This window comes from Sebastes umbrosus, chromosome 9, assembly GCF_015220745.1.
Source record: "Sebastes umbrosus isolate fSebUmb1 chromosome 9, fSebUmb1.pri, whole genome shotgun sequence".
NCBI classification, from domain to species: Eukaryota; Metazoa; Chordata; class Actinopteri; order Perciformes; family Sebastidae; genus Sebastes; species Sebastes umbrosus.
This window is the reverse complement of record NC_051277.1, coordinates 32,043,611-32,071,227: the sequence shown is the minus strand read 5'-3', so window position 1 is coordinate 32,071,227 and position 27,617 is coordinate 32,043,611. Positions and strand designations below refer to the sequence as shown.

General features: G+C 40.9%; 2 protein-coding genes across 5 annotated transcripts; both read right to left on the bottom strand.

The window, feature by feature from the left end:
* Positions 1-1,668: 1,668 nt before the first annotated feature.
* LOC119494861 (cyclic nucleotide-gated cation channel-like) lies at positions 1,669-27,321 on the bottom strand. Of its 4 annotated transcripts, none has more exons than XM_037781046.1 (17): positions 26,305-27,321; positions 25,874-25,963; positions 24,043-24,153; positions 23,703-23,894; positions 23,489-23,599; positions 21,862-21,968; positions 21,229-21,716; positions 19,691-19,969; positions 18,941-19,039; positions 17,387-17,764; positions 17,126-17,310; positions 12,476-12,587; positions 11,977-12,063; positions 10,207-10,326; positions 9,948-10,050; positions 2,935-3,008; positions 1,669-2,208 (listed from the first exon to the last, which is right to left on the bottom strand). In XM_037781046.1, the coding sequence occupies exons 2-11, from the start codon at positions 25,960-25,962 to the stop codon at positions 17,131-17,133; spliced, it is 2,034 nt and encodes a 677-aa protein (XP_037636974.1). In that variant the 5' UTR covers position 25,963; positions 26,305-27,321; the 3' UTR covers positions 1,669-2,208; positions 2,935-3,008; positions 9,948-10,050; positions 10,207-10,326; positions 11,977-12,063; positions 12,476-12,587; positions 17,126-17,130. The 4 variants fall into 4 exon arrangements, with proteins under 4 accessions (XP_037636974.1, XP_037636975.1, XP_037636976.1 ...); XM_037781047.1 differs by lacking the exon at positions 26,305-27,321 and adding an exon at positions 26,159-26,211; XM_037781048.1 differs by lacking the exons at positions 9,948-10,050; positions 26,305-27,321 and having other exon boundaries at positions 25,874-26,151.
* LOC119494862 lies at positions 6,376-8,631 on the bottom strand. Its single transcript, XM_037781050.1, has 2 exons — positions 7,471-8,631; positions 6,376-6,552 (listed from the first exon to the last, which is right to left on the bottom strand). The coding sequence occupies exons 1-2, from the start codon at positions 8,552-8,554 to the stop codon at positions 6,542-6,544; spliced, it is 1,095 nt and encodes a 364-aa protein (XP_037636978.1). The 5' UTR covers positions 8,555-8,631; the 3' UTR covers positions 6,376-6,541.
* Positions 27,322-27,617: the final 296 nt, after the last annotated feature.

Below are 27,617 nucleotides of genomic sequence, written 5' to 3'. Positions count from 1 at the left end.
ACCACTTGTCTTTTAAGGAGCACATATGCATTTGATCTTAGGAAATAAGGCCAGAATGCAACATCAGCTGTTGCTCAACATCCCCAGATCCCTCTCCTAAATGTCAGTGATCTGCCATCTGTCCTCTCTTCTTCTCATTTCTCTCTTCTGTTCTCCTCCTGCCAGTTCTTTGATTTCCCTGCTCCTTCACGGCCACTTATCCGGCTCTGTGAGTGTCATTTAAAAGACTTGAGTAGTCACTTTGTTGATGAGCAGCATTGTGCCATTTCAAATAAACGTCGTGAGCTGCTAAATGCCACTGAAGGTCAGCTGTGAACGAGGCAGGAAGCGGCAGAGCAGAAGGAGACGTTTCATCTCAAAAGGATCACAAAGGAGCTTGAGTGAATACGGTGACTGTTGCTGTTTTCAAATGATTGGAAATGAAGTGATTTATGTTCCATCAAAGTTAAAGGAGACAAGGTTTCAATAGCCAGGAACGGTCTAGTTGTTTCCCCTTTCCCAGTCTTTGTGCCATGCTAAGCTAACCAGGCGCTGGCAGTAGCTTTAGTTACTGTGCTGTACGTACACGAGAGTGGTGTTCAGCAAGGATCCAAACAAGCATATTTCAAACAATGTTTAACTATTCCTTTAAGATATCAGAAAATATCAATACTATCCTTGGTTTAAATTGTCAATCCAGATGTGTTAATATAATTATGCCAGAATAACATCCATTAGTCTACAATTAATAAAGACAAGAATCTAGAAAATCCTACTTAAGTAGAACACAGTTATAGTATATTGTACATGTGGAGGTCACTATCAGATCCTGCCTGTATTAATGAAAAAACAAAACCAGTTTTAGCGCCTGTCTCTTTAAGAACCCCCTCCTGAAAAAGCCCAGTCTGCTCTGATTGGCTTTCGAGAAAAATATAGCGCAACTTTGCAAAAGTAGTTCTCGCAAGCCTCCAGGAAGAGTGCATGGCTTTGCAGCAAATTTTCATAGTAGCCAAACGGCAGTGCTGCAGCATCTGTGTCCGTCACGTGATGCCATTGGGCCCAAAAATACCTTTTCCCATAGACTTACATCGGGAAAGAGACGTCTGTAACTCGGTGGATAATTTCTTTTTGAGGTAAATCAACCTCCCAGCATGAACACTTGATTAGCCCTTATTTAAATCATTAGGTCCTAAAAGTTGTAAAATGCACTAATAGCCGAATACGGAGTTATTTCCTTTCCTCCGTTCATGTGAATGAGACCCAGACCAAGGGTGGAGCGAGGGCTGGGAGGCGGAGCTAAAGGAAACGCTACTGCGCCTGCTCTATGGGCCCAATGGATGCTGAAGATCGCCGGATGATCTGGATACTTTAGCACTCAGCAGTCGAGCTATTTTGGCTTCAGGCGCCACTGAGCAACTCTCATAGGAATGAACGGGAGCCCGCCTACAACTCTGTATCCAGTTCTCTTTATACATCCATGCTCTCAAGACGTGGGCGGTATAGTGAATGAGCTAATGAGTCTTCATGTGACATAGGAAGGGGAGCCAAATCTGAATGGCTTGTTGAATCACATGTTTTCTGATCTAAGCAGCCCACAAAAAACTGACTGGGTCATCTCATTTCACAGTTTGTGGGTTGGTAGACACTCCAGATACCCAAATGTATGAACACAAACTCTGAAAAAGTGAGTTTTTCACGATATGTCCCTTTAATATTTCTATCTGCCAGGTGGTGGCACTAGTTTCAAACACAACCAAATGACAGACCTGAGATGATGAGACGATTCATTATTTAACCCCTGATGCTCTACACTTAGAAAAGATGAGGCATTCTAATCCTTTATTCCAACTCCAAATGTCATACTCTTAGAGGTAGAGGCCGGCCAACGTTTCATATTTTTTGGCAGTGTGCGCTCACTAAAAATAATACATTCAGATATAATAATAACAATAATTACAACAACAATAACTACAATAACCACAATAATAATAATAATGATAATAAAGTATTAATAAAATGTGTAATTCATATGTATAAATAATTATAAATTGGCTATTCTGACATGAAGCAAAATCATATTACTGTCAGTAAGTCAGTCCTCAGACATTATTGTGTTCTCACTGTGTATCCAGTCATCAATTCAACTGGTCAAAGATGTGATTTCCCATCATCCTCTTGGTGTGTTGGTGGTGCTTTCCTCTCCTTAGGTTGTTGCACTAATCAATGATCCTACACAAACGCACACACAAACGTACACAATTACTTTTTGTTACCCACAGTTTCAGTGACAAGAGTGGACTCTTTTCCGAGTCCATTAAATGAGTTGTGGCAATGAAATCAGCACTGTCATAAAAGGTTACAGCAGACAGTTGTATATGCTAATTTGGCAATAAGTAAAATGTACGTAAATAAAAAAGGCCTATAAAATAATATCTAGAAACTTAAAGGGGTAATGATTAAAGGACTGGTGTTGCAGATATTTCAGCTAAAAATGCCCCCCAAAACCTCTTCAAAATAGAGCATATGTTACAAATCAGTGATATTAGCGCTCTAGTATTTTGCAAGATGGTGCATGACCTCTTTACCAGACATTTGGGTTGGTGCTGGGCTCTGACTGTGCCTGGATTTCGCAGGGTTGTTTTGCTCGATAGCACAGTGCCAGTACATTTCCCAAAATGTGGTCATGTTTTTTTTACAAAATGAGCTGCCCTTTTTTAAACCCTCTCACTTTAGTCGTACACTGCGTTTATTGAGCACATTATGATTAGAAACCAGCCAACACATATCCACTCCATCATACAAATGAAATCTCATTTGATGGATGGATGGATGTCACGTAGACTCTATGTAATAACATCAATACTTTCATATGTGCTTTTTCACCTTCAGAATCAACATTATCTCATAATGACACAATCAGTCATTTTCAGCTCCACCTCGTCTGTTGAATCTCACCTTCAGGTCTAAGTCAGACTTCCTCTGGTTACCAGGAGTTTCTCTCCTTCTTCTTCCAGCTCTGTCAGCCTTTCCTATACGGAGAAAAGAAGACATTACTACCATTACTACTACCACCCGGAGTACTACAACTACAACATGCCCCCATGTTCGAAAAAAAAAATTGCAAAAGTGCCCTCTTGGATGCCCAAAACATGATGCAGTACCCTCTAGGGTGCCCATCCAGTAGGGAAAACATGATGCAGTGCCCTCTAGGGTGACCTTCGAGTAGAGAAAATGTGATGCAGTGTCCTCTAGGGTGCCCGTCCAGTAAGGTAAGGCAAGGCAGCTTTATTTGTATAGCACATTTCAACAACAGGGCAATTCAAAGTGCTTTACAGAAACATTCAAGAACATTACGACAAAATGCAAAAGAACATTAAGAAATAATTAAAACAGTTATAAAAACATAAAAACATTAAAACATTAAAGATTAGAAAATAAAAACAAGCTAAAAATAAAAGCTAGGATAGAAGCTAAAATTGCATAAAACTCAAAAGAGTAAAAGTTATAGTGCAGTGTCAGAATAAAAGGCACCCGCAAACAGGAAAGTTTTAAGCTTTGTTTTAAAAGAAGTGAGAGTTGGAGCGGTCCTGCAGGTTTCTGGGAGCTTGTTCCAGATATTTGGTGCATAAAAACTGAATGCTGCTTCTGCATGTTTAGTTCTGACTCTGGGGACACTAAGCAGACCTGATCCAGATGACCTGAGAGATCTGGATGGTTCATAACACAGCAGAAGATCAGAAATGTATTTTGGCCCTAAACCATTTAGTGCTTTGTAAACCAGCAGCAGTATTTTGAAATCAATTCTCTGAGAGACAGGCAGCCAGTGTAGAGACTTCAGAACTGGACTGATGTGATCCGCTTTCTTGGTCTTAGTGAGGACTCTAGCAGCAGCGTTCTGAATCAGCTGCAGCTGTCTGATCGTTTTTTTAGGAAGACCGGTAAAGACGCCGTTACAGTAGTCAAGTCGGCTGAAGATAAATGCATGGACTAGTTTTTCCAAATCCTGCTGAGACATCAGTCCTCTAATTCTTCTTATATTCTTCAGGTGATAGAAGGCTGTCTTTGTAATTATCTTAATATGGCTGTTAAAGCTCAGGTCTGAGTCCATGACTACACCAAGGTTTCTGGCTTGGTCTGAGCTTTTTAACATCACAGATTGTAGGTGAGCACTAACCTTTAATCTTTCTTTTTTGGCTCCAAAAACTACGACCTCAGTTTTGTCTTTGTTCAGCTGAAGAAAATTCTGGCACATCCAATTATTGACTTGTTCAATGTACTCACTCAGTGCTTGTATTGGACTGTAGTCTCCTGGTGATAGAGTTATGTACATTTGTGTGTCGTCTGCATAGTTATGGTCATTTATTTTGTTGTTCTCAAAAATCTGACCCAGTGGGAGCATGTAGATGTTAAACAAAAGAGGCCCCAAGATGGAGCCTTGGGGAACTCCGCATGTGATTTTGTTCAGCTCAGATTTGCAATTACCTGTAGACACAAAGAAGTCCCTGTCTTTTAGGTAGGATTTAAACCAGCTGAGTGCTATGCCAGAAATACCCACCCAGTTTTCCAGTCGGTCTAGTAATATATTATGGTCAACCGTGTCGAATGCAGCACTGAGATCCAGTAAAACTAAAACCGTAGTTCTACCACTGTCTGTGTTCAATCGGATGCCATTGAAGACCTTAACAAGAGCAGTCTCAGTGCTGTGGTTTCGTCGAAAACCTGACTAGAAGACATCAAAAGAGTTGTTTAGTGCCAGAAAGCTATTTAATTTTTGAAAAACTGTTTTTTCAATTATTTTAGACAAGAATGGAAGATTTGATATCGGTCTGTAATTATTTACTACTGATGAGTCCAGATTGTTCTTTTTGAGGAGTGGTTTGATGACAGCAGTTTTCAGGGCCTGTGGGAAGACTCCTGAAACAAGAGATGCATTAACAATCTGTAAAAGCTCTGAGACCATACAATCTGATACTTTTTTGAAAAGGCCTGTTGGCAGAATGTCAAGGTAGCATGAGGAGGATTTTAGATGTTGTATGATTTCCTCCAGGTATGTCTGATTTATTGGATAAAACTGTGTCATGGTATTTGCGCCAGGTTTAAGTGGACGCAGGGGAAACAAACATCCTGTACCTGCTATGGAGGAAGTGACTGCTTGTCTGATTTTGTGAATTTTTTCTGTAAAAAAGGAAGCAAATTCATTGCAGGCCATGGAGGATAAAAGTTCAGAGGCTACTGACACAGGAGGGTTTGTTAGCCTGTCGACAGTAGCAAACAGGGCACGTGCATTGTTATTGTTTTTGGTGATGATGTCAGAGAAGAAGGACCGCCTTGCATTTTTCAGTTCTGAATTATAAATGCAAAGTCTCTCTTTATAGATGTCATAATGAACATGTAGATTTGTTTTCCGCCACTGGCGTTCAGCTTTTCGACACTCTCTTTTTTCATTTCTTACCAACATGGTATTTCTCCATGGAGATTTTTTCTTACCAGAGACAATCTTCACCGTGGTGGGTGCAATGGTATCAATAACATTTGTCATTTTAGAATTGAAATTATCTACAAGCTCATTGACAGAGGTCCAGGGGAGGGTGGGTGTGGAAGAGAAAGCCTGAACAAATTGATCACTGGTATTTTCAGTGATATACCTTTTTGTGATTACCTCTGTCTTATCATTTCTGTGCACAGGAAGAGTACTCTCAAAGAATACACATGAATGATCAGACAGAGCAACATCCATCACTACAACCTTGGAAATGTTCAGGCCCTTTGATATGATTAAGTCCAAAGTGTGTCCCCTATTGTGTGTGGGCTCTGTCACATGCTGACTCATTCCATAGTTATCAAGAACCTGACACAGTTCTTTGGCCCCTCTGTCCTGTTGGTTGTCAACATGGATGTTAAAATCACCAACAATGACTACACAGTCAAAGTCAACACAAATTACAGACAGCAGTTCAGTAAAATCATCAAAAAAGTTTGCACAGTATTTAGCTGGCCTGTAGATATTGAGAAACAAAGCTCGAGAAGAGGAGTTCAGCTGAAGAGCGACATATTCAAAAGAAGCAAAATGTCCATAAGATATCTGTTTGCATTGGAGAGAATCATTAAACAGTATGGCAACTCCACCTCCTTTCTTATGCATTCTAGCTTCGCTCATAAAACTAAAGTTGGGAGGAGTTGACTCGATAAGAACAGCTGCACTGTTATTTTGGTCTAACCAAGTTTCAGTTAAAAACATAAAATCAAGCTTGTGCTCAATAATAAAATCATTGATTAAAAAACTTTTTCCTGCCAAAGACCTGACGTTTAACAGGGCTAGCTTTAATGTGCTAGAAGCATTATTATTATTTTTTGGGACATGGTTTGGCTGGCAAGGAATCAATGCTAAATTTGATAAATTAGCACAATCAGTAAAAATCTTCCTGTTTCTTTGCAGATTCACCATTCTTTTTCTACTACTTATTAGAACTGAGATAGAAGAAGCTCTCATCACACAGGGCCCCAGCTTATCCTGGAAACAGTCACGTGTATCATTAGCCTTGAAGCCTGGACCCAGCACATGTCAATCTGTGCTTGTGTGACAGGGTCAAAAATGACTTATGCATGATTTATGTTTTATGGTTGTTTTTATTCTATTTTGCATGTTTTATGGTTTTTATTGTATTGTGTGTTTTATCCCTGCATGTTGGTTGTTTGGATTGCTTTTAATACGTAAATTGAAGTGTTTTTAAGAAGTCATGAACTGGAATGAGACCCATGGACAGCCACACCCCCAATCAAAGACGCTGATTAGGAGAGGAGCGGCAGGTGTGGCGGAGAGCCTGCAATTAGCAGGATGCAGCACAGGTGGAGAGGACACAAAAGGAGAGAACAGCTTGCAGCAGAGGAGGAGATCTTCTGTCAGAGACAGTCCAGAGACAGCAGTGCAGCAGAAAAGCCCTCCTGCTACTACCTACCAGCCCAGCGACCTGAGAGTCCTGTGAGACTACATGCAGCAGACCGTGTCCGCCAACGCAGATTCACTCAAAAAACTTTCGGACGGTGCTGGAGAGACGGCCGAGACGGGCAGACGGCTGTTGGAGTGCGGGAGGAGCTAAGACGCGGACACGGGAGGATCGCTGGATTGGACTGGACTGGAGTGGACTGAACTGGATTAAAGAGCCAGATTGGACTAGATTGGACTGGACTTTTTATAGGGTTTTTAACCTTGTTGCTAGTAACATTTTATTCCTTTTAGCTTTTAGATTAATCATTCATTTTTAGACCCATGCTATTTTAATTGCAATAAATCTGGTTTTAAATTGATTTAAACTTCTGCCTGTGTTTTTAACTCTGCTCACCTGATGTAAAAGAACCTGAATTTATCAGAGTCCTAGGCTCCAAGTATTTCCTAGGTGGCGTTGTCGGCTCTAAGCAAAAACATTAATTGTTAAAATCTAACTGGTACTTTAAGTTGCGGCCTTGCCATTGGCTGTTGGGCCCGGGCCACACTTGCAACATTTTGTAAAGGAACATCCTTATCAGGCTGCGGAGACAGAGGCTGATTCCATTGTGGAGGGGATGGAGGTTGTGGGTGTCGTGCTTGTGGAGATAGTGCCAAAGTTGTTCGAGGTCGACCTCGTGGGGGGATCATGGGAGAGAAAATGGGTGTAGGGCGGGGAGTAAGTTTAGTTCCAGCATTGACCAGCTCCTTCATGTGGTCAGTGAACTCCAAGAGGGGGGAGGAGGGAGAAAGGGTGATAAGTGAGGATGAGGACGCCTCCTCTTGTCTCTGTTGTATCCCAGGGCTGGCTTGTGGTGGGGGGTGAAATGATTCTCCTTGAGGTCCCCTGGCACATTGTGTTGTGTCTTCCTCCAGTGGTGATTCCTCTTGTCTCGCGTCCTTGGCAGAAGGAACAGATGAATGACGCAGGAAGTAGAATAGGTTGGAGTTGAATAATTTTGCTCCTGACTTGTTTAGGCAGAGTCCATCTGCCTTGAAGAGATGTCTGCGGTCCCAAAAAAAGTTAAAATTGTCAATAAAATGCACTGAGTGGGATTTACATGCTGTTGAAAGCCATGTGTTCAGTCCCAGCAACCTGCTGAATCTCTCGACTCCTCTTCTGATTGGCGGCAGGGGTCCACTGATAAACACCTGAGCATTCACAGAGCTGACCGTGTTTAGCAGACCAGTAAAGTCCCGTTTCAGCACTTCAGACTGTTGCTTCACAACATCATTCGACCCAATGTGCAATACCACATTTTTCACATTTGGGTGTGCAGTCACAATATCCAGGATTCTTTCTGCCAGATCAGAGACCATATCTTTGGGAAAACAGAGTACTTTGATGTCTTTACTCCACATGCTTTTCACATCTTTAACAGCAGCATCACCCACAATCAGAGTTTGAGTTTGAGGCCCAGTTGTTAGCTTTCCCGGTAGCCTTTTACCTTCAGAGTTGCTTTTGGTTCTTACCCTGCTGTGTGAAGAGTTGAGATTATCCAGGGCATCAGATCGAGATCCAGGGTCCTGCAACAGTGGAGCAAATCTGTTCTCCAGTTGCAAACTTCTTTGTTGGGGAGGTTTGTTACTCATCCTTCCTTTCACAGTTGTCCACGGTTGGACCTTACTTTGTACAGGGGTTGATGAGGCACTATGCTCGGATGCTAATGCAGGCCAGCTGGTCGCATCATATATCTGAGGGTGCTGGGTTCTGCCTGTAAGTTTTCCTCCCATTTCCCAGGGACATGATTTACGCTTTGGCTTTGCACCAAGAGCGTTCCAGGGAGGACTACTAGTCGATTTATTGCCCTCTTGATTCTTGGTGGTCTTGTTGGTGCTAATTAGCTTTCTATTAGCCTGTTCCAGTTCACTGTTTTGAGTCAGTGGTAGAGTGGTTTCATTCCCACATAGTCCATTCACCTCCGCATTCACTTCGAGCCGGATAATCTTTGTTTCCAGCACTGCTATCTTCTGTAGAAGTTTGTAGTAGTCATCTGTGGAGAAGGGAGGCATCTTGCTGCTGATTAGCTTTAGCCAAGCACCTCGCTCCCGTTCACTATAGTACAGGCTTGTGCTGCTGATAGGCCATGCTCACAAAGTAAAACAGTTTTTAAAATAGTGGTAGCCTTCAGTTTCTTTCATAAATTAAACTCCCAGTGATTTGTAAGTATCCAGGACCCGTTTTCCAAAAATTTTGTAGCGAAAGATAAGCATAGCAATGATAAAAAGAAAGCAAAGCGAAGAGCAACTCAGCGAAGCGTCTGCACAGGAGGAAGAGCAGAAAGTAATAAAAGTAGACAAAACGTAATGCAGTGTCCTCTAGGGTGCCCTTCCAGTAGAGAAAACGTGATGCAGTGTCCTCTAGGGTGACCTTCCAGTGGAGAAGACGTGATGCAGTGTCCTCAAGCGTGCCCTTCCAGTAGAGAAAACGTGATGCAGTGCCCTCTAGGGTGACCTTCCAGTGGAGAAAACGTGATGCAATACCCTCTAGGGTGCCCTTCTAGTGGAGAAAATGTGACGAAGTGCCCTCTAGGTTGACCTTCCAGTGGAGAAATTGTGACGCAGTGCCCTCTAGGTTGACCTTCCAGTGGAGAAAACATGATGCAGTGTCTTCTAGGGTGCCTTGTAGGTAGAGAAAACGTGACAAAGTGCCGTCTAGGATTCCCTTCCAGTAGAGAAAATGTGATGCAGTGCCCTCTAGGGTGCCCTTCTAGTGGAAAAAATGTGATAAAGTGTCCTTTAGGGTGCCCTTCCAGCAGAAAAAATGTGATACAGTTCCCTCTAGGGTGCCCTTCCAGTAGAGAAAATGTGACGCGGTGCCCTCGAGGGAGCCCTTCCAGTGAAGAAAACAAGATGCCCAATTACATGCAGCTGGTACCCTTTTTTTCCACCCTTGTCTCTCAGACAGCCTAAGTCCGCCACTGACAACTACTGCTAGAGCACCTCTACTACTGGTACTTGTAATAATCTATAAATAAAACATTACCTTTGATATCCACTGCCTGTGTCCGCTGTGAGAACTCAGGATCATCTGGTTGAGCATCATCAGACTTCTTATAGTAATACTGTTGATCAGGGGGCCCGAATCTCTACATGTAAACACACACACACACACATGATGGAACTTCTTGTACTGCACTACTTTGTTTAAAGGACCAATCCACAGTCACACATCACTTCTCATAGTTCTAATGCTGGACAATAACGCACACAAATCCACACACGCATAAGCAGACATACTCTACCTTGTCAGGCCACATGAAGCTAACGAAGAGAATGGCAGGAAGTCCAACAGCAAAGACGTAGACACCCCAGAGCCAGGGACGTTGGTGGGTGGCCAATAGGAGGCTCTCTATGATACCCGGCTAGAATACATAAAGACAGATACTGTATGTCACCTGCTATATGATGATATCTACAGTATGTCCAACCTACTGTGTATAAACATCGGCTACATAATTGTTAACAGGCAACAGATGGTATGAAAGCGCGAAACCGCAGTGTCTGGATAATAACAGTATGACCACAAAATGATCATGTGGAAGAAAAACCTATAGGAAAGGATTAGTATACATGATAAAGAAAGAATAAACATGATTTAAAAAACAAGTGGAAAAGGGACATTATTTAGGAGGAAGAACATACAAGGTACTGACTGTAGCAGCAATTTCATCTGTAATTTATTTATATGCATTAATATATCTGAGCAGCAGGTGGTGGAAGAGCCTGATTAAAACCAGAAACAGGTGTTCCTGCTTGGGGAAGCATATGTGTTGACACTACTCATGCTTGCAGTGTATCTGCCAAAAAATGAACTGCTATCACGTTTTGGTTTGTTTGATATCGTAGAAACCTGATCTATGAATTATGGAACAATAAAATCAATTTAATTGAGTTTTTAACTTTAATGGACATTGTTTATTTTAAAGTGTGTCCGAAAGATAGCATAAGCAACGGTCACTACACCTGAGGTGGATCAGGATTTCATCCAGCCCATTACCTTGTTGAGTGAACAGTTAATAATTGGAATTAGCAAGCAAGCACATATTTGTTTCGAGATAATTTAAGAAATATATATTTTAGTTCTATTGATTACTTACAGAACCATAAAGCTAAAAAAACCTAAACCTTAAAAAAAGATATATTTTTTTATAATACTCTTGCCAAATGTCTCTACACTGATTTTTCGGGATTTATTTTATCTACTTTTTTGTATTGTTAGTAGGGCTGACGGTCAATTAAAATATTTAATCACAATTAATTGAATGATTGTCCATAGTTAATCGCGATTAATAGCATTATTAATAGTACATTTTTTTATCTATTCAAATTATTCCTTAAAGGGAGATTTGTCAAGTATTTAATCCTCTTATCAACATGGGAGTGGACAAATATTTGCTGCTTTATGCAAATGTATGTATATATTTATTATTGGAAATCAATTAACAACGCAAAACAATGACAAAATGTTGTCCAGAAATCCTCACAGGTACTGCATTTAGCATAAAACATACGCTCAAATCATAACATGGCAAACTCAAGACCAACCTGGGTACCCATAGAACCCATTTTTATTCATATATCTAGAGGTCAGAGGTCAAGGGACCCCTTTGAAAATGGCCATGCCAGTTTTTCCTCCCCCAAATTTAGCATAAGTTTGCAGCATTATTTAGCCTCCTTCCTGACAAGCTAGTATGACATGATTGGTACCGATGGATTCCTTAGGTTTTGTAGTTTCATATGATGCCAGTATCTTCACGCTTGCTTTTTTTTTTTTTAGCCTAAACAACTGCAAGTCGCATTAATGCGTTAAAGAAATTAATGCCATTTGCGTTAACGCTTTATTATGGCGTTAACTTTGCCAGCCCTACTTGTTTGTTATGTTTTGTAAGTGATTGTATGTCTATGTGTACCTGTGTTACTTTGGCATCAATAAAGATTAAAAAGGGAAAGAAAACTCTCTAACAGTGATTAATAGACCGTTCATTCAAAATGAAAATTGCAATAAAACATACCTGTTCTGCAGCAGACACAGGTGTCACACTGGCTACCAGCAACATGCACAGCAACACAAAGCTCATCTCCACGTCTGTAACACACACCTACAAAGATGTATGCACATGCACACACACACACACACACACACACACACACAGTAATAGTCAATATACTACACGTGCACACATGCACACACAATATGAAGCACACTCAGATAAGATCACAATCAAAGACTCTTAATGAGGAGCAGAAAATAACCTATCAATGTTTCTAGATCTGTCATATGACTGCAGAGATCAGACAGGAACAGAAAGATAGAGAGGACAAAAACTGAGAGACATGATAAAGACAAAGACTTCTGAGGAAGGAAGATAAAACTAGATGCAAGGAAAGACACGTGCACAGAGTGCAAGGGGAAGCAAAATGGGACAAAAAACAAAGCACATTAAAAAAGAAAGAGAAAGAAGTGAGAGTAAACGTAAGAGAAGCACAGAGGACCAAACAGAATGTTTCTACCTTTTTAACACAGTGATTTCTCACACTCTCCACGAGGTCCTTAAAAGTCACTTCCTGATATCTTGCAGTCATGTGATGTTGGACTTTGGTCCCATGGCACTTGTTGACATGGCTGCAGAGCATGCAGTGGCCACATTAGAGGGGACGACGACATGGTAATAACACATACACACACAAACATGACCTTGTTATGAAGTATGTCATTGATCATGCTAAAAATAAATGGTCAGTGTAAGAGTAGTATTTAATAGTATTTTAATAATAAAGCTGCAGATATAAAGAATGAATGGGTTTAACAAGAAGTAAAAAGTATTTAAAAACACAGAAACAGATTGAAAGCAAGGAGGGTTTTTCAGAAGAAAAGGGAAAGGTATCCATTTTTAGGTTATGAGGAAAAATATTACTGTAATCTAATTAAATTGCTTGTGTTGTTTCATCTGCAGTCATTAAGGATATAAGACATAAAATCATCAGTTGTCAGTACTCTGGCCAACAAAAAAAATATTTTCAATTAGAGTTGTGAAAAGAAAGGGCACACCTTCAGAGAACTAACAAATAACTATTAGAGTAGGGCTGTCAATCGATAAAATATTTAATCGCGATTAATCGCATGATTGTCCAAAGTTAATCACAATTAATCAAAAATTAATTACCCATTTTTTATCTGTTCAAAATGTACCTTAAAGAGAGATTTGTCAAGTATTTAATACTCTTATCAACATGGGAGTGGACAAATATGCTGCTTTATGCAAATGTATGTATATATTTATTATTGGAAGTCAATTAACAACACAAAACAATGACAGATATTGTCCAGAAACCCTCACAGGTACTGCATTTAGCATAAAACAATATGCTCAAATGATAACATGGCAAACTGCAGCCCAACAGACAACAACAGCTGTCAGTGTGTCAGTGTGCTGACTTGACTATGACTTGCCCCAAACTGCATGTGATTATCATAAAGTGGGCATGTCTATAAAGGGGAGACTCGTGGGTACCCATAGAACCCATTTACATTCACATATCTGGAGGTCAGAGGTCAAGGGACCCCTTTGAAAATGGACATGCCAGTTTTTCCTCGACAAAATTTAGCGTAAGTTTGGAGCGTTATTTATCCTCCTTCATGACAAGCTAGTATGACATGGTTGGTACCGATGGATTCCTTAGGTTCTAGTTTCATATGATGCCAGTATCTTCACTCTAGCTTTAAAAGACTGAGCCCGCTGCAACCTCAGAAAGATCTATTGCATTAAAGCTGAAGTAGGTGATATTGGAGCAAATATGATTAAAAAAAGTTATTTTTATAAAACGGTCGCTATATCATGACAGTAGTACATGAAACAGGTAACAAAAGGTAAAAGACATCGTGTTCCTGTGTGTCCTCCGGTGTCCTCCGGTGCTCCTAACGGCATCTGCAAGATTTCACAGACTGGAGGAAAACAAGCAGTCAGAGCTGATCTGAAGTCCGCTGTCCATCTGCCGTCTATGAGAGCCGGCTGTCAATCACTCGTGAACTCCGACCAAACGGTCAAACTAGGCAGCGCTGATCAAATATGAATCAATATTCTGTTACGTTAATGCCTATTTCTCGCCTCAGATGTTTTCAGAATCATCTTGTAGTGCACTGTTTAGCTGTAAAATGAGAAAGTTTGTGACGCCGCCGCCATTGTGAAATCTGGTGAAGGAACGCCAAGTTCCGGTCACATGACCGGAGCACAGCCAATAGGAACGCTCTCTCAATGAAATGACCTGTGATTGGTCAAAGTCTCCCGTCATAGGCTTTTAGATTTCCTAAAGTCTGAAAACAGAGCCATGAGGAGGAGCAGAAGTCTAGTTATCTCTCAGAACACTTGAATTACAATATGCTGAAAGGTTATTATGGGATTTTTGCCCAATAATGCCAAAAATATACTGCCTACTGCAGCTTTAATGCGTTAAAGAAATGAATGGCATTTAAACATTTTAAATTAAAACAAATTTGCGTTAACGCGTTAACTTCGACAACCCTACTTTATAGACAACACTACACCTTTAACAGAAAATGTGCTTAAAGCAATAGTTTGAAATTTGGTGAGTTAGACATTTCGAAAATGTTGAATTATTCCTTAAAATAAAAAACTTTGTATGCTCTTTGATAGCTTGAATTGGTTATGAGTGACGACAAGTGTATTAGCACCTTTTCAGGTAGCGTGAGACGTTCCCGTAGATAAATAGAACAATCCACAGGACTTGTGTTGTGACATGCCATATTCCGAATTAGCAGGAAGATAATCACTATGCGCCCCCTAGTGGAAAAAGACATATTGAAGACACCTATTAGACACCAGTCAAGTGGACAGTTTCATGACCTAATAATGTTCCATAGTAGTGTATTGGTTAAGATCTGTTTTAGCCGTTGAAATATTAGTAGGCTAATTGATTCATTGTGTTATTGTTTTAATATATTCTAAATTGTGTGTGGTCGGTTTCAATGTTTTTTTTCTAAGCAAATTTATATAAAGTACTTTGAGCTGCATCTAAGGTGACACCAGATCAGACAAGAGACCCTTCGCTAGAAACGCAAGGCACACTGCTCGTCAATGTCACACCATAGACTGTATATAAGAAGTGGACGTAGTCACCGTGACTTCCACCATTAGTTGATGGACTGCCATTTTGAAGCCTTAAGTTCGGCATTTTGGCCGTCGCCATTTCATTTTTTTTGCAACCAGAAGTGAAACTAGAGGGTGAAGCTAAACACAACCAAAGGCTGCATAAGACATCTTCAGGTGATCAAAAAGGGTGTAATTAACTTTCCTGAAGTGAAAACACACTGTGAAAGGGTTAAAGTTCTAAGACGACAACACGGACAACTCCCAGACTGGACAACGCCGTGAGAGCGACCTGTCAATCACAAGACAGCCACGCCCTAAAACATCCCCTGCTTTATGGTCTATCTGACTCTAAATGGGACCATAAGTTACTAAATGAACATCATGCTGTATTGAAGAAGACTTGAAACTAGCGATTGAGACCATAAACTCATGTTTACAATGTTTACTGAGGTAATAAATCAAGTGAGAAGTAGGCTCATTTTCTCATAGACGTCTATACAATCAGACTTATTTTAGCAAGCAGAGGAGTCGCCCCCTGCTGGCTGTTAGAAAGAATGCAAGTTTAAGGCACTTCAGCACTGACTTCACTTCACTTTTCAAACTCAGAGGTTGCCCGCTGGTAAGACACAAGTCAAGTGGACAGTTTTTTTGACCCAAAAATGTTTCATAGAAGTGTCTTGGTTAAGATCTGTGTTAGTCATTCCATTATTAGCGATTGGTTCATTGTGTTATTGTTCTTTATTATAAATCGTGTCTGACTGTTTAAATATTTTTTTTTTCTATGCAATTTTATATAAAGCACTGCATTCAAGGTCCCGATCAGACAGAGACGTGTCGCTAGAAACGCATCGCCAGCAAAACCATTATTTTCCTATGATACGGCGTGTTCGGCATGCACTCCTCTCTTGCTCACTCTCTCTCTCTTTTCTAGCTGTTTTTAGGCATGCATAAAAAGTTTAAATATCCTCAACTTCTAATCACAAGGCACACAGTCGCACCGCTCGTCAATGTCACGCTTGGCCCATGAGCCAATCAAATCAAGCAAGCTTTACTACTTTACCTGTTCCTTCCTGTTTTGATGCCAGTAGATGTGGTAGGAACAGTGGGACAATGGCAAAGGCAAATATTTAACAGTGTGTAGGAGTTGGCAGCATCTAGTGGTGTGGTTGCAGATTGCAACCAACTGAATACCCCTCCGCTCACTCCTCCCTTTCCAAGACTTCGGTAATGTGAGCCGCTGAGTACAAAACCATGGTAACGCCGTTAACCTCGCTCAGAGGTCATCCTTACCATAAGAACACTACTTTAGGAGCAACGGAAGTCAGACGGCAGGTGGTGGTACTGCGGTTCTCACAAGTGTGTCGGAGAACTACGGTGTCCTTCAGGTAACTTAAAACGTGAAAGGCTCTCTCTAGAGCCAGAGTTTGGTTTGTCCGTTCTGGGCTACTGTAGAAACATGGAGGAGCAACATGGTGGACTCCGTGAAGAGAACCTGCTCCCTGTAGATATAAAGGGCTCATTCTAAGCTAACGAAAACACAATGATTCTTACTTTAGTGTGATTATACTCTAATGAAAACATTAGCATAACAGTTAAAAATATTATATTCCATTTCTACCAATAGATCCCTGAAATAGCACTCTGTTCCTTTAATTACAATTAACTATGTAATTCAAGGTAACTATGACTATATAATCTAATTTTTTTTCCATAAATCACATTTGATCACCCGGTTGTGCACACAGCCCCCTCCACAGGCCCACCACGCTGTTTTGCCCTTACGGCGTGTTTCAGCGACAGCTCTCTGTCTGTCTGACTCAGCTGCTATACACATAAAGTTTATTAGTATTATAATGAAATCACTTTACACCAATAAGTTCTCATTCTGCTTTAAAATCTGTGTAAAATTGTACGAGGCAGAAAGTTTAAAAAAGTTAAGAAACAAACAAACATTAAGACAGCTTCAAAATAAAACACATTTTACAGAATTGTGTCAAAGGTCAGTTAACATCAAACAAAATGAGAAGATTATAATGTTTTCTTGTGTATTTACATTCTTTAGAGCCGGATGTTGATTTCACTGCACACGCCGTCACCAACACTCTCGTTGCCGTCGGCGTCTGACAGAAAGCCGCTGCCTGTGGTCACGGTGGTGACGTTGTGTTCGAGGTTTGTGATTCGCTGTTTCAGTCGAAGCTGGGAAGAGTTGAACTCGCTCTGCAGACGGGCCAAACACGTCTGAAAACAAGGCTCTCATTAGTTATTATTGTCACGGTACCGACAGCAGCTGCAGTAATGGACTGATAGTACCGACCTGTAACCGATCCAGACTGCTTTCCAGCCTCTCCACCTTCTCCTCGAGCTCCTCCCCCGCTGACACGTTTACTTCCTCCAGAAGCCCCTCCTTCTGCAGGATGTCCCGCCCCCTCTGCTCCAGCTGGGCCCTGGCGTGCGGGAACTCCTGCAGCGCGTCCATCAGGTCTTGTTTGGAAAGGCAGAACAGGTCTGAGTATCCCAGGCTGCGAATATTAGCCGTACGCCGGTTCCCCATCTTGCTGCCGCTGATGTTCAGGATGCTGATTTCTCCGAAGCAGCTTCCTGATGTCAGAACAGCAAACTGGGTGACTCCATCCTCGCCCACCACGGCAAGCTGACCATCTTTAATTATGTACATCTCCTTTCCCACATCTCCCTAGGAAACAAAACACACAGAGAATATAAATCAGTACTTTTAACAGCAATAACAAAAACAAACAAAAAGGCAGAAGAACTGAAAACTAGCCTAGTAGCCTACTGTTACTACTAGTGCCACACCTAGCGCTGCTGTAGGTAGAGCACTAGTAGTCATGTAGGCTATACCTACACGACTACTAGTGCTACACCTAGCACTGCTGTAGGTAGAGCACTAGTAGTCATGTAGGCTATACCTACACGACTACTAGTGCTACACCTAGCACTGCTGTAGGTATAGCACTAGTAGTCATGTAGGCTATACCTACACGACTACTAGTGCTACACCTAGCACTGCTGTAGGTATAGCACTAGTAGTCATGTAGGCTATACCTACACGACTACTAGTGCTACACCTAGCACTGCTGTAGGTAGAGCACTAGTAGTCATGTAGGCTATACCTACATGACTACTAGGTAGAGCACTAGTAGTCATGTAGGCTATACCTACATGACTACTAGTGCTCTACCTACAGCACTAGTAGTCATGTAGTGCTGTAGGTAGAGCACTAGTAGTCATGTAGGCTATACCTACATGACTACTAGGTAGAGCACTAGTAGTCATGTAGGCTATACCTACATGACTACTAGTGCTCTACCTACAGCACTAGTAGTCATGTAGGCTATACCTACATGACTACTAGTGCTACACCTAGCACTGCTGTAGGTATAGCACTAGTAGTCGTGTAGGCTATACCTACACGACTACTAGTGCTACACCTAGCACTAGTAGTCGTGTAGGTATAGCCTACATGACTACTAGTGCTGTAGGTAGAGCACTAGTAGTAATGTAGCCTATACCTACAGCAGTAAATGTAAAGTTATCAATTCTAAACCTGCCTTGGAAGGTGGCCTGTGAAGGTTTTGACCACTAGCATAGCTATGGAGCGATGTTTTTACATGTGGGTCTACGTTTTGGTTGCAATGTACATGTATTATGGGCTGGGTGACCAGCTTTTATTGGAATAAATTGACTGCTGTGTTTGGACATACCATTCATAGTTTCATACATCCATTACAATACTACATGAATACAATTATAAACATTACATAGACAGATATTTGTGACACTTTGTCAATCGTAATAATTGGTTTGTAAACATATAATACAATAATACATGAGTAAAATGAATACTTACCTTTCTACAGATGTAGTCTCCAGGACTGAACACCTGCGGTCGAAGTTTTAATACCAATTCTACAAGGAGACCCGCCTCGCAGTCCTGGAAGATACGCACCTGTGTTCAAACACACACACACACACACACACACACACACACACACACACACGCACGCACGCACACACACACACACCCAACAATAATGTTTGTGGAGCTTGCATGTAATGATGGTTAAAAAAAAAGGGAAACCAGAAAAACTTCAGAACACAGTAACTCATAGATATAAAAACATTGTTTTACATAGCAAGGTGGTGTCTCTATCCGTAAAAAATATGCATTTCATGATTTATTTTTTAAGTCTGATCTAAATTGTTTTCTCTCCTGTGTTTGACTGACTTAAGAACAGCTGAAAAAAACTTTTTCTAGGATAATATTTTTTAAGTTCCTTAAAAAATGAATATATGAAACGGATGAAAAGAAAACATTTTGGCAGAATCATTTTTCCCGTTGGTTGTTGTGATACTCATTTCAGCCACATGAGGCTGAAATGCAACATTACACCATGTTCTAAATAGGACTAAAAGCATTCATGTTGAGTAAAAAAATAATAATTAACTAACTAAAAAAGATTATCCTAGCAAAACCATCGGTTCTTAAGTCATAAACACAGACATATGAGAGTAGTGTTATAACTGGTTCAACACGTTGATGAGAAAAAAGGCTTCGAGATGTAAATGGAATTGGGTCACATTGTCTACGCGTCTTTACCTTCTTCAGTGTGTCCAGGTGAACATTAATAGCAATCTCTGCTCTCAGTTTATTGGGCAGGCTCCTCAGCACTTCCTGTTCATCTATTGTCTTCTGATTGGTCCAGAGGTAGTCGAACCAGCGGATGACGCGCTGCTCCAGCACCTTGCTTACATGCCTGAATTGCATGTAGTGTTTCAGGGTGTCTACGCGGCTCTGAAAGCCTGCTCTCGTGGCATTCATATTGGAGATCATGGAGCCGACGTTACCCACAATGGAGGCAAAAATCAGAACACCAACCTAGGACAGAAACACCAGTATTAGCCATTGTGATAGACCGGAACAACTGGGATCCACACGGTAAAAGGCTTTTATGGATCATTCAAGGTAAGATAATATCAGCTAAGACACTTATTTTCCTTGAAGCCCTCCTACTTGTATCCCCCCCTCATCCATTTTTCTGACATCAACACCCTAAAAAAGAATTACAAATCCTTGAACAAAATCCTTTGTTTGAATAAGGTGATTCAGTGTATTAATGAGTTAGTCTTTTTTTTTATTAAATCATCTTTCTTTAATGAAAACAACTCGTCAGTTTCGTCAACATAAATAAAATTATGAAGTCTTGGTGGACTCGCCAAGCGAATGCAGATACCTAATATGTTCTTTATAGTGTTAGAACCTAAATAGACTTTTTGTTATTGTGGTTATATACATGTTATTTCTGGTGTTGTTAGATTACTGCTAGACTGCCCTGTTAATACAGATGCTGCCACCCTTTGTGTGAGCAAAATGTCATTTTTGAAAGACTAAACGCCAACAAATATGGATTGAAGCAGAACATTTCATTAGATAAAAACACGTTGTGCATATAGGAAATCACTACATCTATCTTTTTTAAATAAATGTTGACTTTTGGATTTTACAACACTCTGGAGTTTTTGGAAATGTTTGGATCATTTGAGTCAGAATCAATCCTAAGCAGCCAACAATCTAATTTTACAAATAGTATAATACTAATAATATTAGTGTTGCTTAATCTTTATCTGCAACTGTGCTTAAATACAGAGTTTAAACAGAATGTGGCCTACTAAGTCTGGGTTTCTTTCACAATAATGACCCGCTAGCTGTACATTATCCTGGTTATTACACGGCTGCTTACTTAAGAAATCAATAATTTGACACAAAAACGGTCCGCCAGAGTCTGACATCAGAACTGCGCCCATAGCAACAACCTTTTATACATAGCAAAGGTCTGCTATAAAGAAATAACAGACCATAGAATGCTGTGATTGACCAATCAAAATCGAGTATTCAACAAAGCAGTGTAATAAGTATATATATAAGTATAAAATATATCTTTTTAAACAGTTTTAGACATTTGTATAAATTATCCAATAAGTGTGTTATTATAATTTTGTGTTATACATGTGCAAATCAAATTTTTACAACCTCAGAGCTGACAAATCCTGGCACCCCCTGTGATCTTTGGCGCCCCCTGTGGTGGGCCCAGACCCCAAGTTGGGAACCACTGGGTTACACCTTTGCTATTGACTTACCAGAAAGTCAAATATCAGGAACAAATATTCCTCATCTCTGACAGGAGGAGGCGTCTCTCCAATGGTGGTCAGTGTCAGAGTGGACCAGTACAGACAGTATATGTAACTTCTGGTCAGGGAGCCAAACTCAGGATCCGATGCATTGGGATAAACCCAAGAATCGGAGCCCAGTCCGAGGACCTTGGAGAAGCTGTAGTACCCACAGGCGTTCCAATGGATGATCACCAGGATGTACAGAACCAGTTTACAGATGCGGAAAGCGTTGGGGTAGCCCGTTCGCGTCTCTGTACGTTCAAACCACTCAAACAGGCGCGGCAGACGCAGCAGCCGGTTGAATCGGAGGAGGGGAGTGTAGCCGATTCCAACGGCCAGGTACAGGAGGTCAGTTGGAAGGATGGAGCAGATGTCCATTTTACACTGCAAGGTTCGAACGTAGGTTTCTCTCAGACGCCGCACTTCTTTCACCATCAAGCCTTGATCCAAGAAACCTTCCCATACATGATAAACATAAATAAATGAATGAATGAATGTAGATGTCTCTCAGATGACAAACGTATTAGTTCAAACCAAGATACTGTTTTTTATAATCGAACATTTTCATGTGGAAATTTGAGTGTTGTGTTTTTTCAGTACCTGTGTGGAGACGAACAGCTATATCCAGGATATAGACTCCATCACAGACGTAGTCCAGTACCAGCCACACCAACACATTCCTCATCTGGAGCTCATCGAAACAGGCCCTACAGAAACGCATACTAGCAAATGAATAAAATCACAGCAACAAGTACAATATTCACTCTCCTTTCAGCTTTGTTTGAACAACTTTCTGTTAACACGGACACCAAAATAAAAAAACAACAGGTAACGCAGCTGCCACACGTTTCTGACGTTCCTGGTGTGTCCCGGGCTTAAGCCTCTTTCACACATAGTTCCCAGTAAATTACTATTTATCTGAGGATATCTGGGATAATTTAGTGATTTGCACTATTCACAAATATTTTCAGGAACATTGCAGGCGAAGAGCTGTTTTTGTCTGGTGCCAATGTTCTTGTAATGTATTTAATTAATATTAAATATTCAAATAACCCGGAAAAATATTGTAGTAAATGCTAAACTGCAAACAAGTCGCGGATTCAAATACGTCATCAGCATCAGAGTCTCGTGATTGGTTCGCTCGCTCCACGTCAGACAGATGTAATCCTTTACGTGCTTGACCCTGCAATGTTACTGCTTTCATTCCAACACAGCCGTACCAGCATTTACCCTGAAATGCTACAAGGTCTTGAGGTGGGAAATTGACCAAATGCAGGGATATACTGCATGTGTGAAAGGGACTCTAGTCAGTAGCATGCCTTAAGCCTCTTCCACGCTGGGAACGTCAGGAGCGTGTGGTGGCTGCCTTACCTGTTGTTTTTTATTTCGGCGTCCGTGTTAACAGGCTAACAGGTTAGGGCAGCCACATTCCCGCGTGAGTCTCACGCGCATCTCAGCTGCGTCTCTTCTAGAGATTCGAGGTCTCACCTATTTTTGCCGTGTGCCACACGGCCTCACAGCAACACACAGTGAAGGTGATCTATTGACAGTACATTGACATCATATCAGCAACATTACTACAGTTTCGATGTCTATCTGTAGAATATGTCACAGAGATGAAAAAAAAGACTTATTTTTAAATCAATACTTGTGTCATTTCAAAATAAAAGCCCTCAAGCATTTTTTTTTCTGTGGACAGAATTCCTTCATTTGTTAACACGAGGCTTTTATTCTGAAATATGTGCAGGACAGTGTTGTAGAACATGCAGTGACTTGCAGAGCTCCATGAATGTAGTATGTATAGTATGGGGTTTTGATTGTGGATTATTACTATTATTTACAAATTACCTCACGTTTCTTAACCTTTCTCTGTTTAAAATAAATATAAATGACATTTATGATTAAATGAAATGGCCATTAAAAGGCAAACCCTATGTAGAAAGAAAGGGCTGACAGCAGCAGCTGCAGCAGCAGAAACACAGCTGGTGTGAACACCCGACTCGTGAATCACATAGCCGCCACGCGACGCAGCCAACGCAGCCGACGTAGCCGACGCAGCTGCCACGCAACGCAGCCGCCATGCAATGCAGCCGCCACGCAACGCAGCCATGCACTCCTGACTATCCCAGTGTGGATGAGGCGTAAGAAATAGGATACATAGTAGTACAATAAGTAGCACTAGAACTGACACTAGTATTGTTGTATTGACACAGTAATAGTTCCCAACCTGACAACCAGTAGGGTCCAGTTATAAAAAACGGCAGCACCAATCACCATCAGCCAGTGGTAGTAGGCATTATCAGATGGTGATAAAACCTCTACTTTACACTTCCTCTTCCTGACAGAGAGGGGCAGAAAAACACAAAGGTAGAGATTTATATGTGAGTGTCAGTTGATGTTTTAATGTGTACGAATTTTGTCATTTTTTTTTGTTGTCTTACGTGCGTCGGGGGCGTCTGATTTCATGATCTGCATCAGAGCCACCGTGGCTGTGGCTGAACCTGCTGGGCGGGGCTTGCATGTCCGTGTTGGCGGGGCCTCTGAAACGCTCCAAGAAGGAATCCGGTCGCTCCGTCTCCTCATTCAAACTCTTCTGCGCCCATTCTCTCAGAGTCATCACCATACTGACTATCCTGAAGACAGGTAGACAGACAAATGTAAAAAAAAGTTTAGAATACAGGGCACCAACAATTAACTTTTTTTCCCCCAATAATTATTTATATTAATATAATAATATTGAAAAGTCAACATGTGTATTGGTTCATTTATCAGCTGTCATACCTGGAGAGAGCACCTCGCCCACGCAGGGAATTCTGGGAATTAATATCTCTTCTGTCAATGGCAGCCATTCTCTGAAGTTCTGAGGAAGTGTCATCACACATCGACTGTGCTCTACGCACAAATCACAAATACATAAAACAAATAAGTTATTTTATGTATTTACGGCACCTCACATGTGGCAATAACATTTTTCATTAGATTATAGGCTATAGAGTGAAACTTTGATTTAACAGAATTGTCACATGAGCAGACAATGGGAACAATTGTCAAGACAACTGCAATTCTGAAGATATAAATAAAAGAAATGTACATCTATACATTATTATTACACGGCTTTGTTGAATACTCGATTCTGATTGGTCAATCACAGCGTTCTACTGTCTGTTATTTCTTTATAGCAGACCGTTGCTATGTATAACTGACCATTGCTATGAATGTAGTTCTGAACTCGGATTCTGGCGGATCATTTTTGTGTCAAATTATTGATTTCTTCAGTAAGTAGCCGTGTAATCAGCGGGATGATATGCAGCTCGCCGGTCATTATGCCTCATCACCCTGCCAGGGTTTATTTCACAACAATTACCGGCTCGCTGTGTATTATCCCTTACTTAATGTACATTCTGGCCACTTTGGGCCGGTGCAACTAGCTGTAAACGCAACTGATATTGTCTTTTAAAGTTAAGGTGGTGAAGGTGTTAGCAAACAGCTGCATAGCCATTTGACACATCCAGCAGACACTGAGCAACATTAGCATTCATTTGGAGTTATGTTTCAGGCCACCTCATGAATGTAAGTCCAACATTGACTCTACGTCATCACTCTACGCTATGTTCATTAGCTAGAGGCTAACTTTGTCTGTCTGCCATTTGGTTTAATTTAAAGTTTAAACTAAACTGTCATTCCAAATATGTATGAAAAATAATTGCACATAAATTACATATATTTTCTTTAGGGTTGTCGCAGTTAACGCGTTAACGCATAATTCGTTTTAACAGCACTAATTTCTTTAACGCATTAACGCAAATTGTGATTTTTAGATTGTAGCGGGCTCAGTTTTAAAGCCAGAGTGAAGATAGAAACATAGAAAGAATAGATATGAAACTAGAAAACTTAAGGAATCCATTGTTTTCATTTTAACGCCACTAATTTCTTTAACCCATTAACGCAATCGTTCTTTCAGAGGTTGTAGCGGGTTCAACTTTAAAGCTAGAATGAAGATACTGGCTTCATATTGAAACTAAAAAACCTAAGAAATTCATCTGTACAAACCAAGTCATGCTAGCTGTTTGAAGCCAGCTAAATAACGCTCCAATCATATGCTACATTTTGGTGAGGAAAAGGGGTCCGTTGACCTCTGACCTCCAGATCAGTGAATGTAAATGGGTTCTATGGGTACCCACGAGTCTCCCCTTTACAAACATGCCTACTTTATGATAATCAAATGCAGTTTGGGGCAAGTCATAGTCAAGTCAGCACACTGACACACTGACAGCTGTTGTTGCCTGTTGGGCTGCAGTTTGCTATGTTATGATTTCAGCATATTTTTTATGCTAAATGCAGTACCTGTGAGGGTTTCTGGATAATATTTGTCATTGTTTTGTGTTGTTAATTGATTTCCAATACTAAATACATACATTTGCATAGAACAGCATATTTGAGTATTAAATACTTGACAAATCATCCTTTAAGGTACATTTGAACAGAAAAAAATGTGCAATTAGTTTGCGATTAACTATGGACAATCATGCGATTAATCACAATTCATTAATTACCAGCACCACACATACGATCATGAAAGTGTGTGTGTGTGTGTGTGTGGGTGTGTGTGTACCTGCTAGGTGTGCTGTCAGCTCGGTCACTCTCCTCTTCTGTCCACGTTTTCACAGACAGCCTGTGTGAATCCTGCACTGGACCGGTCATACTGCACACACCACAACAACACTCAGTTCATTGTCACCATACAGTCGGACAGATGGACACATACCAACATACCCAACTGAAGATACACACAGTCCTGACATAAAGACACATACACACATTAAAGAGGCTCACACAGACTGCCAAACACCAGACACACAACTCACTAACTAGCACACACATGCAATGATGGACCCACAGTCAGAAAAGGAAGATCATCCAGTACGAGGTCATCCTGAATCAGGCATCACCACGGAAACCAGGCGGCATAGCAACAAGCTGTATCGTAGTTGTGACAACGCATCATAAGAGGGAGAGACAGACAGATGTTCAAAGTCAACAAACCTGATAAATTTCCAGATATCCCAATGTTAGCTCGTCAATCCATCAGTTCAGCTCACGTCTTCAGCTCAGACAAGACGTTAATCACGAAGGACAGATATGAGGGGTTGGATGGATGGATGGATGCAGTGAACAACCGATCAAAGGAATGATCACATGGCACTCGACAAAAGCTTCCTTTAAATTGCAAATTGTGTGAGCGCTTGTTCCTTTTCACTAGCAAGCTCATCTGAATTCAAGAACCTTGTTTGAAGTGGCCTCTGAACTACAAGTGTGTCTGTGTGCATATATTCTCCTGATTACTGAAAGAGAAGTGTTATTATGCACACACCTGCACACGCAGAATAGAGATGTATTCACAAACTGGACTTTAATCAAAAAATGGCGTTCAGATTTGCCATCATCTTGAGCCGAGGAATAAATAGTCGGAATGTGAATTCTGTGAATTCTGAATTTCACTGAAATGAAACCAGGCAGAGGAGGAGTCAGGTGAGGGGCTGCGTTCAAATACTGCACACACTATTAGGGGAACCAAAAATGCACTTTACCACAGTAGGAAGATGCACGAAAAATACGTTATTGAGTTAAAAAAAAAGAGAAATTTGTGTCTATGTACATGAATCAAATAGATTACATTTTGTGACTATTTCACAAAGTGCTGTGAGACTGTGTTGCATATCAACCACACTGTTGACATCCCTATTGCTGCCAAAGTTAGCGACTAGCTAGTGAACATAGTGGAGCATTTAGCAGCTAGATATTTCCCTCAATAGTTGTGGAGAGCAGGAGAGTGAACATTGATTTTACATTTCAAAAATATGATATTATTCTGGGGGCTATAGAGTGCTACAGGAGTGAGTCCTACGACCCGGAAATGGATTAGCAGTTTAGCATTTCAGGCTCCCTCGTCTGGACGTCACTGGGTTTTTAGTTAGACGCCTGAAATAAGGTTTATGTGTCTTAAAAAAGGCGGTTGCTAACAGGTGGCTTTATAAGACTACTAAACGTCATCACGCCGACTCGTCCTCCTTTACAGCCTCGTTGTGTATACTCGCACTCATGCGACCGTGGTGCAGTTTGTTTATAGCCTAACGTTAGCTTCTTGCTTCTGCCGATTGCATTCACACTTCAAAAATTATAAAAGTGGTGTTTATTTGTGGAGATTATTTTACAGAACAAAACATGTAGATATCATAAACATTTGTTTGCCTTAGAGCTTATTTTCTGCAATAAACCAAAACCCAATGGAAAAATCCCATTGGCTTTTTGTCGAGGGAACCCAGGGTGATGCTAACTTCCTGGTTGGCCTACAAAAA